Source organism: Acanthochromis polyacanthus, chromosome 17 (assembly GCF_021347895.1).
Source record: "Acanthochromis polyacanthus isolate Apoly-LR-REF ecotype Palm Island chromosome 17, KAUST_Apoly_ChrSc, whole genome shotgun sequence".
NCBI classification, from domain to species: domain Eukaryota; kingdom Metazoa; phylum Chordata; class Actinopteri; family Pomacentridae; genus Acanthochromis; species Acanthochromis polyacanthus.
This window is the reverse complement of record NC_067129.1, coordinates 13,304,540-13,318,414: the sequence shown is the minus strand read 5'-3', so window position 1 is coordinate 13,318,414 and position 13,875 is coordinate 13,304,540. Positions and strand designations below refer to the sequence as shown.

Genomic DNA, 13,875 nt, shown 5'->3' with positions numbered 1-13,875 from the left:
CAGGCCCACCCCGGGATTCAAACCAGTGATCTTCTTGCTGCAAGGTGAAAGTGCTAACCTCTACGCCGCTGAGCAGCCCCAGACCAGCATGTTAGATTTAATAATGTTTTTATAGCAGAAGAAACACGGTTAAGCCCAATGTATGCTGCACATAAATCTACATTTCTAAGAACAGACTTTCACTTTTAAAGCAAAGTGTTCAAATTTCTTCATGTTGCAACAGATTATTGGAAGCTAACAGACTGGCTGCAAATACAAAACAGAGATCCAAAATACCTCAAATATAAAAGAAAAATCATTCTATCATTTCCTTTGAGTGGAAACTATAAATAAAGGGCCAAATATTATATTTCATTCTGCAATTTTTTTTAATGACAGACATGTCACAAGGAATTATCCTGCAAATGATTATAGTTTATATGAGCAACAAGCTAGCACTTAGCATGTCAAAATGCTAAGTGTTACTGTTAGCCCCAGCTAGGACTGACAGTAATCAATTGTTCTTCTTAAGGAGCACATGGATTTCTGTTAAACAGCAATCCATCAATTATTTTTAATTTCTTATGCAAGATTTTTTTTTTTTTTTTTTTTTTTTTTTTTAAATGTCCTGCTTATTATTGTTGGAAGACCATAGTACTGGCTGGCACTTTAAAGTCCCGGATAAACATGTTCATCCATGTATCTGTAAAGGATTTTTAAAACAATTAAATCTGTCAAATTAGACAAACAGCCAAAGCAATTTCCCCCCCAACACACTTTATTTGTCAATGGTCACAAAATTATCTCAAGTAGGACAGAACAGCATTTGGTGAAATTAAAATGAATAAATAAATGTCCCACAGGGTCGATCAAATGTGCTGTGAACTGTATATGCAAGCTACATTCACTGTCCTTTACATGCACCTAATATAGTCTTAAAAAAGCTTAAAGTATATCAGGAGAAACCAAAGGTGCAAACAAAACATGACATAAAAACAGCACAAGCACAGAAGGTGGCGTTAACGTGGAGGAATTGTTTCCCTTTTAAAACACATGTGGACTCAAACACTTCAGTCTCTCTGGGCCTGATCATATCGCCTCCATTCAACCTGAAAGAATCAGATCAAATTTGAGTGCCAGTAACAAAAATAAAGCTTTATGAAGCTTAAAAGCGACTCAGTTCAGGTAGGCATCACACGATTTGAGCTAAAAACTCAAGATCAAAGAAAGAAAAAAAAAACCAAGAGAACACACGCCTATGGTAAGATGAGTTACACCATATTATCAGTGTATCAAATCAGTGTTTCAACATCTAACAGTTCCTCCAGAGGACATGCAAATGGACATTTCAAATCAAGTAACAAAAATGTAATACAACTGAGAAGTTATAGCAAACAATGGTAAAACACAGGAAGGAAGAGAGGTGGAATGGGGATAGTAGAGAGGGGATGATGAAACTGTCAGTGTTCCCTTTAAGATGTGCTCAGACTGAATTCTAAGTGACTCTTTGTATTGATGATTTCAAACCAACATGGGTGAATTAAGTCGGAGTATCTTGCAGTCCAAAAACCAGCTGATTACAGCGCTGTTGCTTCCTGCAGTCTGTCAGCTGTAGCTCACTGATCATGGACACAGGCTGCCAAGTGTGACGAGGAGCGTGCCTGTGCAAGCATCAACAACTCAGACTCAGAAACCGTTTTAGATTAAAGATTTCCTTCTTAAAATTTAAATCCCCCTTAAAAAACGAATTCATCTAAACTTTTTGTTGCCTCTAATTTTCATGGGACGTTCAGCCAGAGCACACTTTTTTTTTTTTAGGGCTACAGGAGAAAGGAGAAGGAGCATTCACATTCCAGCTGCTGGGAATTAAAGCAGAGAAAACTGCACGTCTTTACTTCTTCCATGCGGTGTAGAAAACCCATCTGATGCAGTACAGTTAAGGAGTACACACAGCAAAACATGACACAACACTGCTTTGTCCCAAATTAGGAACAAATGAATCTGATGAATATTTGGAGTTTTAAGTCTGCATCTAGATCTAATGGCAAGTTGGTCAAGACTAGATGAATACAACATGTTATGGAGGCAAATGTTTTGTAATTAAAAAATAACAGCGATCCTGTCCCCCGATGAATGTCATTTCAATGTGGTTTATTGCTCTATTGTTAACATTTTTGTTATTGTAGAGTGAACTGCTGGAGAAAGTGTTGTGTGTTGCTGCTCCTAAGCTGCCACATTAACATCACACCAGAGAACCTGCTCCTATACGGTAGATACAGAACATGTTTCATTTTCTCCACTACTCCGTTTCTGCAAGTCGTGTAAATGTAGGAATATGTCTGAAACATACTGTCTGACTGGTGTTTACCCCAGATTTTGCTTGGATTGCAACTGCATCCGATCAGGGCCACGACAACGCGTGACAAGGAAAATAAAACACCCGTCAGGCAATTAGATATTGTAATGATCACAGTAATTACCCGTCGAGTACAAGGTTATTATTACCGGTAAAAGTAAGAGCCAGCGCTACTAAAATAAGCTACAAACTGCAATAAAAACACTTCTAAGGTGGTTATTTTTGTCAGCCGTGTTGTAGTCTGTGATCTACATTTCATCATCATCATCATTTGCGGCTGATAAAAGGATACTGCTCCAAGTAGGAGGGCACACACACCACCTCTTTGCAGAAGCCCACGGGACACGAGAGCTTTTCCAGCTGTTCCTCATACAGACTCAGTGCCTCTGTCAGATTTGCACTGTTCCCCTGATGATTGTTAGCAGAAAATAATGTCATGAAACACACCTGCCACTGATTTTTGCCTGCTGTTACTGGAGGGGTTGTGAGTGGAACTGGTGTGTTCCAGTGCATCTTGTTAGCTGCTCTCCCATACTATGAAATATTCCTGTTTGCCCACTTAGGATTCAAGGAGATTTGAAGAGTTCATTTGCAAAAACAGGAAACTCCGTTTTATACATTTTCAGAAAATTCTTTTTTTTTTATCGTTTACTTGAGATAATAATAATAACAACACGAATAACTTATTTTTTCTCTACTTTGTCATGTATTTTTCTACTGAGTCAAATCCACTCAACTTCAGTTTGATTGATATTATCTCACCAATAAAATAAAAAGTTTTCTGAAAATTTATCAAAACAGAGTTATCTGTTTTTGCAAATGAACTCTTCATTTATTGTCATTGCATTTCTGCAACGAAACTTTGATGGCACTTCGAAAAACAACATAGTATAACAAACAACAAAGAGCCACATAAAACAAGTATCTATCTATCTATCTATCTATCTATAGCCACACATACACACAAATAGAAACAAGTATTATAAAAAAAAAAAAAAGTGTGACAGTGCAATGAGGCGCAACATCTGCAAGCAAAATGCTCAGTATGAATTTGTTATTGCACATTAAGATGATTACTGTCCATCAGTGAGTCAGTAATTTAAAACTAAATTTTATATTAAAACATTAAAAGGGTAGAGATTAAAATTATTTCATTCTTCCTATAATAAGATGGTCATTCTATATGGAGTCACAGGAGTGCCAAATCAAAATATAAATAAATGTGGAAATATAAAGAGAAATACATAATTAAATAAATAAATGTGGAAATATAAAGAGAAATAAATAAATAAATAAAAAGAAAAACAGAAAAGGTAAAAGCAAAGACAAAAATTTTCCTTTTTATTTATTTATTTATTTCTCTTTAAATTTCCAAATTTATTTCTTTATTTATTTCTCTTTATATTTCCACATTTATTTATTTAATTATTTATTTCTCTTTATATTTCCACATTTATTTATTTATATTTTGATTTGGCACTCCTGTGACTCCATAATTCTATCCCTAACCAATATTCAAATGACTGTGTCGTGCTTCCTACTGCTTTATTTCCGGCCAAAAATTACAAGTTATGACAAGAAATGCATCGTATAAAGGCATCAGGATATTCTGAACATGCAGTTTCTCTTGGGCTTAAATCAGTCTTAGGGATGGACAGGTTCATATTTACCAGAAAATAAAAACTATTTAATTAAAATAAAACATCTCTATCTTACCTCAAAGTCACCTCGATGCTTATCTAAAAAAAATCAGTATCGACACAACGCTAATGTGAACCGGCTACACGAAGTGGTTACGAACTCACCTGTGTGAAATATTTCCCACTGGGGTGCAGGACTTGTATTGACAGATCTAAGATGAGACGCAGAAACTCCCATGTAGAGTCTATGAAAGCGGAGAGACAGGATGGGACAGACGTTGAACAATCATGTCTTTGTAATGCGCTTATGTAACACTTTGATAGATAGACTGATGGATGGATGGACAGAAACCTTCTTCTGGCGCGGTGGATATTGGGATTGCAGTGAGGTCATTAATTACATAATCGAACGTCCTTCCTTCCTGGACGTACTTCTTCAGCAAGGGAACGCAGTCCTCAATAAGTATCTGTGATCCAGGACAGAAGGAGATTATTCAGTACGCACACTTATCTGGCTCTTGCCTTAAAGGAGCAAACATCTGTGAACATCTGTCATTGTCTGTTGTTCTATATGATGCTAAATTATACGTAAAACATTTTGGTTTTCTCCTCTCTCATCTTACTTGGAGCTTTTTTTTTGGGGGGGGGGGGGGGGGGGGAGTATACATAGCAATAATGAAGAAAAACAACTCTATACTAAAGAAATGCATAATAATCGCCACATTTATTTATTGACTTACTTTTTCCTCTCGAATTCTTCTCTCATTTTGTCCTACATATGTGGTTTTATCATTTCTGCCAATCAGAAAACTAGTATTGAGAGCCTCGGTAAAGAAACTCACTTGGTAACAGTCTCCCTTCAGGTTATCAAGGATGTTCCCGCAGGTTTTTCTCATGTACATTCTGCACCCGTCTATCACCTTCTGGTCAATGTAGATGCTCAGTTAAGGAACAAACACTCAGGTGCAGATGTAGAAATATTAGTAAAACAGTGTGAGAATGAACTGCATTGCTTTACAGTAGAAAAAACAACAACAACTAAGCTAGAAAACAACAGAACAGAAGGATATCTCCACCATGGTGATCATCTTTGGCTTTTGTTTGGCCAACTCAGCAAGGATGCCTCCATCACCTCCTCCCAGTATCAGCACCTCTTTTCCAGCATAATTCTCTTTTCCATTTCCTGTGATGGCTTGGGTGTAGGCAAAGTCACTCTCCGCCAGGTCTGCAAATGTAAATGTACCGTTTAGATCAGGGGTGTCAAATTCATTTTAGTGCAGGGGCCACATTCAGCCCAATTCGATCACAAGTGGGTCGGACCAGTTAAATTACAGTGTAAAAATCTATAAATAACCACAACTACAAATATTTCCTTTGTTTCAGAGAAAAAAGGTACATTCTGAAAATGCTCACATTAAAGGAATTATCTTTTTATAAAACATTATGAACAACCTGAAATGTCTAAAGAAAAATTAGTTACATTTCAACAACACTGTGCCTCAGTTCATCATTTACACAGTACAACTTACAGATAAGAGAGTGTCTACAAAGTTACAAAACAGTTAGTCATCTGGAACTGAATGACAGTATTACACTTTATGACTTTAAATGACAAAAAACAACAAAAGACAAAATATTACAAAAATGGGACACAAAACGACAAAAAAAAATGAGACAAATGACATGGAACAAAAAAAGAGACAAAAAAAGCTACAAAGCAACAAAAAAGGACACAAATGAGAAAAAAAATGACAAAAGCAAAAAAACCAAAATGACGAAGAAATAGACAACAAGTGAGACAAAAACACAAAACAACGGCTACGTTTATATGCAGTCAAAACCCTTTCTTAACTGGAATATTAACAATAACCCGGTTGCGTACGGCCATGTAAACACCCGCAAAAACCAGAATATGCTCATATTCTGGTTTTTAAAAACCCGAATAAGACCCCTGGGTTACTCCTTTTCTAACCCGAATATCTCGTCATATAAACGCGCATCGGAATATCCCCATAGAAAGAAACATTAGTTTGTGTTCTGCGCATGTTTCATCTGAAAGGAATCTTGGTCTTTTGAGTATGGCAACTACTTGTATGCCGCGTCTGGCACGCAATCCACCAGAAATACACAAGGAGAGGTAAACAGACATGGCGAAACTCACACACGGCACCACACAACAGGAGTAACTGTCTGTTTAGGCATGTAAACGGGTTATTCCAAATGTTTCAGAAACCAGAATACTGACCTTAACCCGAATATTGATGGCATATAAACGTAGTCAAAGAATAAAATGAAAGAAAATGAGAAAAAAATAAGACAAAAAACACACAAGCGAGACAAAAAGGAAACACATAATGACAAAAACAACAAAAGTCAGACAAAAAAAACTAATAAAAACAAGACAAAATATTATAAAAATGAGACAATGAGCAATCCATTATTTTACTTTACGATGAAAACAACTTGTCATGGTTTAGAAATTATTTTAAATTTCTGCTTTTACAAATTTACAATTTGCAGTGGATGTCTTCTCTGTAATTTTTACACTTTACAAAGTCATCCTATGGGCCAGACTGGACCTTTGGGCAGGCCGGTTTTCACCCACGGGCCGCATGTTTGTCACCCCTGGTTTAGACACTGAAACAGCACTCAACCACTAAACTCAAAGATGCGAGTATAATCTAGTACATTATGTTACATTAGTTTGTGTCTTGTTTACACCAGAAAAACACACTAACCAACAAACAATAATGACATTTTCTTCCATGCCATGCACTGTCGTGTTGTATACACTTACTAACATCTCCATCGAGCACGAGGATGTTTCCATACTGCTGTGAGTGCAATATTTTTATGTTTTGGTATGCAGAATCTTCTTCGTACACCACCCGGTCAATGTCATACTCAATCAGTCTGCCGTCAGCTGTGGGCCAGTAGCGGTCGACGTTTGCTCCTCGCACGATGGCCGGTAACCTGAGAGGGGAAATGGAGGACAATGCAGTTAAACAATGTCACTGCAGCATCAGCATACAAGGTGCATAAAATACTGCGATCGCATTTTCCAAAGCCATGAACATCCAGGTACGTACTTCTTAATCCTTGTAATATTGCCATTTAAGAGAACTTTCAGCTTCTTTTCCAGTGCATTTAAAAGCTGTGGAGAAAGAAGAGAGATTAAAAACACCGCAACAGCTCAAACAGACATAAATCTTCCTCATATTGTGGGATACTTCACGGGGCAGCACTTTAATACACTCCAGAATATAAGCAGCAAACAGCGTCGCAGCACGTTGTTTGACTATGCCTGTAGGAACTGGATGTTCTGGAGCGATTAGCATGAATGTGCATGTTTCCAGACAGCGTGCCAGGAGTCAGGCAGTATTGGACTGCATAATATGTCGATCAAAAAGCTATTTAAAGGCCCTGCAAAATGATATTTGATGTTTAGGTGTTTTAATAAAGGTCAGTATGTGGTCCAACAATGCTGGGAGATAATCTTGGTGGTATGATGACTCAACCTGCATGCTGTGGTGCGTATTAATTTTGGATCTGCTGATTCGTTTTTTTTCAAATGTTTATACCCCTTCTCCATGACTAGAAATTACAGCCGTGGGCGAACTACTGTGGTGGAAACTTGGGCTCAAAACATTACTCAGAGAAGAGGAATTAATAAGATCTTTCGCTTAATGAAAAAAGATCTAAGTTGTCCTTAGATGTCCTCTCCCTCAGGCTCTTTCTATCAGTTCGAATCCTCCATCTATGATTATTGACGGTTTTGGTTTGTCAATTGATGATGATACTATTCATGTTTGAGATTAGGAACTTTTAGAAACCAGACGTTGTTTACGACTGCAAAAGACGATGTTTCCAGGTCAGCCTGACCTGATGGCCCGAACAATGAAAAGGAGAGACTGTACTTTCTGGAAATGTAATAACAAGAGGTTGTTTTTTGTTTGTTTTTTTAGGTCATCATTGCATTTTTTGGTTGTGCCAACTCCCTCAATAATTTCCCTTTTAGTCTTAAAATGCTGGTTCAAATTTTACTCAGTATTACATGCTTAATAAATGTAGGGCTTTGGAAAGGATCAGCAGCAAAACGTATTTCACACAGCTGTCAGGCTGACCTGTCCAATGAAGAACTGAAGCTAAACATATTGCTCTCTTCAAAGCCACCAGGCTCCATTGACAAAAACAGTATTTTATCTTACAGAACACAAGAACTGCTGATTCACCGCTGCCTCGACTGGTCAGTTTGTTTGTGTTATTGCGTGACTTCGGTACTTCAACACATTAGTTCAGATCCAAAAACACCACAGCTGCACAACAACAAACCTGTGCTCTGTGAGGGCAAATTACTATTTTTGTCGACACGGTGGCTTTCAGCAGAGCAACGTAATGCTCACTGGCCATAATCGATCATGGAGAAGTACATCATGCAACCTGTGAGAGAAATATGATCAAGAGTAAAGCCATTTAGGCCATTTCAACCATGTGTTTACATATATTTAATAAGCATGTAAAAATATAGAAATGTATATGCCAAATGTAACGACCATAAATACTCACAAGGTTCAAAATCATTATATATAAAGGAATAGTCCCTATCAGATTTGATAACATTGTTTTGTAAGCCCATGTGCAACATTTTGCAGGCTCAGAAGATACTACAAGGACACATTGTTCGGGACACAAGCTAGGCTGAACAGAAATGGCATGAAGTTGTAAACAAAGCCTGCAAGTCTGCAAAACAACTGCTAAACATGAGGGAACAATCAAGTGATTGGTGGGCCTGTTGTGCCCGCTGGGCAGGGTAAAGGATTATACTCGTGGCCTTAGTCAGTTGCTGTCACGATCATGTCACTTTTTTGTATTTATAGTGTAGTGAGCAATGAGCCTGTTAGTTTTCTTCTCCTCAAATGTGTTGGAATAATTTAAGTTAATTATGTGAGCAGCAGCCAGAGAATACTCCACAAAAAACCTCATTTCAAAAAATTCAGTCTAACATTTTAACCCTTGTTACAGACAAAATGGAATTGGCACATTCAGAAAACCTGAGAAAAGGCTTTCCTCATTGCTATTCTTCATGCTGAGCTGGTCACAAAAAAACAAAACAAAACACTGACAGTTTGAGGGACATGGAGGGAGGGATGCTCTGCCATGATCGCTGAGACTAGAGTTAAGTAAAGGTTGGCCCGAAAGCAGAACTGATCAAAGCTAGTCATAAATTCTTGGTGAGGGCTCCTTGTTCTTACCAAAAACATGTGAGTAAGCGGACGCAAATAGCACTCTGCTAACCATTTCTCACAGGAACTTTAATAAGGACAAGTTGTGCACAGATGTTCAGCATGTCCTTGCAATATTTTGTGCCACAAACTTTTATGTCTCCAGGAAACCCTGTGCAAGGTTGTTTATAGTTTGGTCTGCTTTTGTGTACGGCTGTTAAATCTTTATGACTGACTATTGTTTTATTATCTCCCCTGACATGCTTAAAAGTCGCCAGCTTCGCATGAAATGCTGCCCCAAGGCACTCCCTGTCTGCTTCAGCTTTTAGGCACAGGATGAAGGGAGTTTGTAATCACTCACATTGTCAAGTTGTGCAATGTTATCCTCCTCATAACACTGCAGATCAATGGTCACCAACCCATGGGAGTGCACACGCAGAATGGCAACCCTGAGAAACAAGACAAACATATGTAAAGCAACAGCGAGAAGAGCACTTTTTAAAAAAAAAGTTTCTTGGTTTCTCATTAGTTATATGCATGGTAGCAAATTTTCACAGTGAAAAGTATTCACTACATCACTGCTGGATTAAAGTTGGCCTCTCTGCTGACCATGTTTGTGCTCAGAATGTGCAGTAAAGGTGTATTTTTACTTTCAGCCTCTGTGTCACAATATCAGATCTACCTGAATTCATGCAGGCAATAACTGCTAAAAAAAAAAAAAAAAAAATCTACACAGTCAATTATAGATCTGGGGCTAAAGGCTAAAAGTAGCTCCAAACCAGCAGAGGTAGGAAAAGACAAGCTATTTTAGAAGACCAAAAGGACTCGTGAGTCACAAAGCTCTCATAGTCAGTAATGTGTCTCATCACATAACGAACTGAAGGTCATTGAATAAAGTCTCAGTCGGCTCAACAACAAGTTATGCAACTATCCAGCAAAACTGGAGATGTTAGTTTACACAACTTGACGATACTTGGACACCAGGAATATGTAAAGTACAGATATTTGAACCGTTACCTGGCAAGTGCAATAAGAATTTATGTCTCTATCTGAGCTACTTCAGTTTGAATGATTTGAAACACGGCACGGCAGCATTTACACCGAAATGGAGTTAAACAAGATATCTTACTTTTGGTAAAAAGATCATAATAGGTTTTATCTACATTTTTTAAAAAAGGAGCCACAGTGGACAGCCATGTGGAATGTCTGTGCTCTGATATGGCAGCTCTCAAATCAGAGGATGCTGATTAATCAATATGTGCATCCTGCTGCTGTCGGATGGCTGCAGGGATTTAATGAGCCAAAGAGAAGCTTTTTATACAGTACAGTGATATTGCTGCCCGATATGCACAAATATTACTTTGTTACACAAACTTGCACACATTTACTGGCTGGGAAGAGACTGATTGAAATGACTTGCCGACACTATCCCATTATCTGAGCCGAACGACTAGTTTTCTGTTGATAAAACGGCCAGAGAGGCAGAAGACTGACAAAATGGACTTAGATACAAGAAATCCTAGCACAAGGTTACATTTTTCCACTGAATCATTAGCAGCCCACAAATACCACAGATGTGCCAAGCAAATTTCAAGGTCAGGATATTACCACGATCCAAGTTTCTAATCAAATATCACAGCCACAAAGTATATTTTTTCATAACCTTGAGCTTAACTGATAACCTGTTGCATATGAGAACAAACTCCAAGCTGTCTTTGGGATGCATTACTCCTGTATTTTTCCAAAAGGCTTGTGTGAATAGTCCAATTACCTCCAAGTTTTAACTGTCTATGATCTTACTTAGGATGACAATGCCTTGTGAAGTACGCTCAGACCAAAAAAGTGAAGTGGTCAAAAGGTATTTTAGGATATTAGGATTGTTTGCCCAAGTACAAGAATGACAAGAAGAAAAAAAAAACGCGTGTTCTTACCGGCCATTCTTGCCAACAAACGTAGCAAAGTATCCATGTCCATTTGTGTCATGAACAGTCTCTGTCAGCTCCTGCTCATGAAATATGGACATCAGACCAGAAACTGTCGAGGCGGAGTCAACTGGGAGCACACAGAGGATGGAACAAGGAAAACACAATAGTGATCTTAGAGGCAGAAAGCAGTAAAATATAATTAGATTCATTACAATTGCACTATATAATTACATGGATGAACATGAGAGCAGCTATTTTAACTCTGTATTAATAGTCGGTTGTCTTAATGCAATGTGGGATACTTTAATAAGTAAAATCTCATCTATTTTTAGCCATCAACTAAATGCATTTGGATTATGTTCATTTACTATTATAGGATAACGTTACTTTTTATACCGACAAATCAGTAGTTTGTCGGTATAAAAAGTAACGCTATCCTATAACTAAATGCATTGGTGTAAAAACTAGTCATGTATCAGAATAAGATTTAAAAGACAAAACATGATCAGTTTAGAAAATGCAATGCATAGCTATGTTTCAAAATCACCTAAAAGTTACTCTTTAAAAAGGACGTCTTCATTTTTGGCAACTATTTTTCCTTGAAAAAAGAAGCTGTATCTTTAAATGTGATGTTGAATAAATCTACCATCACTAATCACTAGATGCAACTCAAAACCTGATTTATGTCCTTTTTTACTGACACATTATTATGAAATTACACTAACATCCATTATTGTATTATTATATTGATTACTTTGATATTTAAAGGTAAAAGCATATGTATGGCTTTCTGTAACCAGACATTGGCAAGGATGGTTGCAAAACAGATCATCCCCCTTGTGTATTTGCATATTAATGTCAGTTTAAATGAGATAAGAGCAGCTGCAAGCGTTTTAAACAAGCTTCAACAAGCACCAGCAATTAGCTTTTTGGCACCACACCTGCAACATTATCAGCTCCCTGTTCGCGTTTACAATTCAGCACACAAAAAACTACAAAAATGGCGGACAATGCGCCACTTCCCGTCCTGTCCACTGGATTGAACATACTTTATCCACATTGTTAGCAGGAAAACGTATTGAGCCGCTGTCCACAGCAATGAGACTGAACACATCATGTACAACAACACACGAGCACACAGATGACATTAAAAATATTCACAGACAAGAACTTTAGGCTCTGAACTCCAGTTTGTCAAACATGTGTGCATGTGCGTGCCATTATCAGCCATGTTTCGAGCAAATCAATGTAGTGTTTTGAAGGGCAGATACAGACTAGCAGGTTGATATTAGCAAGCTAAGCGGCTAGGTAGCATGCAGCCCTGGTGCAGTGACTGAAGCTGCCGGAGCCGACTGACTCCGCGGCGCCTTTCCTTACCTGCCGTAGAGAGGCTGAAGTCGAGGGTATAATGTCGCACTGCCATGTCTCGCTGCAACCGTCATCCATGCCTGGAATAGCAGGCTGCGAATATTTATCTGCAGAGACAGAGGGAGGGCCCTGCTACCACTGCTGCAACCACGACCCACTGCACTACCGAGGGAGGCGGGGCTGCAGCACTGCCAGCCCGGGACTGGCTGCGGGACGGCGGGGAGGAGGAGCCGGAGCACGTCACTCTCTTCGGTGGGAAGTTTGCAACATGTACTTAATAATTAATAATTTAATTTACGCTTGTGTGTTTATTTGATTTCTTATTTAGTATTTATTTATTGCTTTTTGCGTGTGCAAAATTGTCTATTTTTATTTTATTTTATTTTATTTTAATAGGGGCCAGCCAGATTTCATGAATCAACATGTACAATAATCCATATTAATCTTCTGTCTGCTTGCCTTCGGTTCCCAGCTCAGATGAAGTGTCCCTGAATTATTTTTCATGTGATTGTTGGTTGGAGTTGAATCATGAATTAATAGCTTTTCTGTTGGACAAAGACATGCAGAACTTTATATATATATATATATATATATATATATATATATATATATATACGTACACAATAGAAAGTCAGACAAGCAAAATAATGTGATTTTAATAAAAGATTATGAGATTAAGGTTAAATTTGGTAAACAAATAATCTCCAATTTTAACAGTCATACATCACACGTGATTTACATAGTTGAAAATACAACAATTCTTTCCTTTTCACAGTTTATGGCTGTGATCAGTTATGTATTTTTAGGATGTTTAAGGAAAAACATGCTTCTCAAATCTGTTATCCATCCATAGTAACCTAGTTATGGACCCAACTAGTATGACACTCACAGGAGCTGCTTTTTGCTGACATTCTCAATGCATGTGTCTTTATGGAGACAAGTCTTCCTTTACCTCTTTGCAAACTCAAGGGCTATCATCAAAAGAGCAGTAGACAGAAAGTTTAAATGTAAGCAGGTTTCATTGATATTTAGCCACTTAACATTTTTAAAAGTTAATATATCCCAGGTTTACTGTCACTTTTGCCCCCACTGCCCACCTCTGTTTCCTCATCGTCATTTACAGAGCCAGATCCGTGTTCAAACACCAGTTTTTTGTTTGTTTGTTTGTTTTTTGGTCAGTTTACACAGGACAAACAGCTAACAGATATTTGCTTAATTTAGCATTAACCAGAACAATTAAAAAAAAAACTGTTGGATTAGAATCCTGTTCAACCTTCAACTTCACTAGTAATGAAAATTCTTAAGAAAACCGTTCAATGGGAAACTGCGGTTGTTGAAAAATGGTCGAGCATCTTATTGCTGACAAATTTGTGAAAACCCGGATG

At 37.8% G+C, this 13,875-nt stretch overlaps 1 protein-coding gene across 1 annotated transcript; it reads right to left on the bottom strand.

Moving 5' to 3' along the window:
- Positions 1 to 736: 736 nt before the first annotated feature.
- On the bottom strand, positions 737 to 12,676 carry sms (spermine synthase). Its single transcript, XM_051937526.1, has 11 exons — positions 12,500 to 12,676; positions 11,129 to 11,249; positions 9,559 to 9,646; positions 7,065 to 7,129; positions 6,773 to 6,948; positions 5,046 to 5,200; positions 4,818 to 4,907; positions 4,328 to 4,442; positions 4,141 to 4,220; positions 2,628 to 2,743; positions 737 to 1,901 (listed from the first exon to the last, which is right to left on the bottom strand). Exons 1-11 carry the CDS (start codon positions 12,543 to 12,545, stop codon positions 1,871 to 1,873), a joined length of 1,083 nt encoding a protein of 360 aa, XP_051793486.1. The 5' UTR covers positions 12,546 to 12,676; the 3' UTR covers positions 737 to 1,870.
- Between the last annotated feature and the right edge of the window lie 1,199 nt (positions 12,677 to 13,875).

Bases quoted from the DNA above. Each gene is read 5' to 3' on its own strand.
- sms (XM_051937526.1), bottom strand. From the start codon at position 12,545: ATGGCAGTGCGACATTATACCCTCGACTTCAGCCTCTCTACGGCAG. The intron at 6,949-7,064 runs GTACGTACCTGG...TTCCCCTCTCAG, and splicing joins AATATTACAAGGATTAAGAA to GTTACCGGCCATCGTGCGAG. The intron at 5,201-6,772 runs GTAAGTGTATAC...TTACATTTGCAG, and splicing joins CGTGCTCGATGGAGATGTTA to ACCTGGCGGAGAGTGACTTT.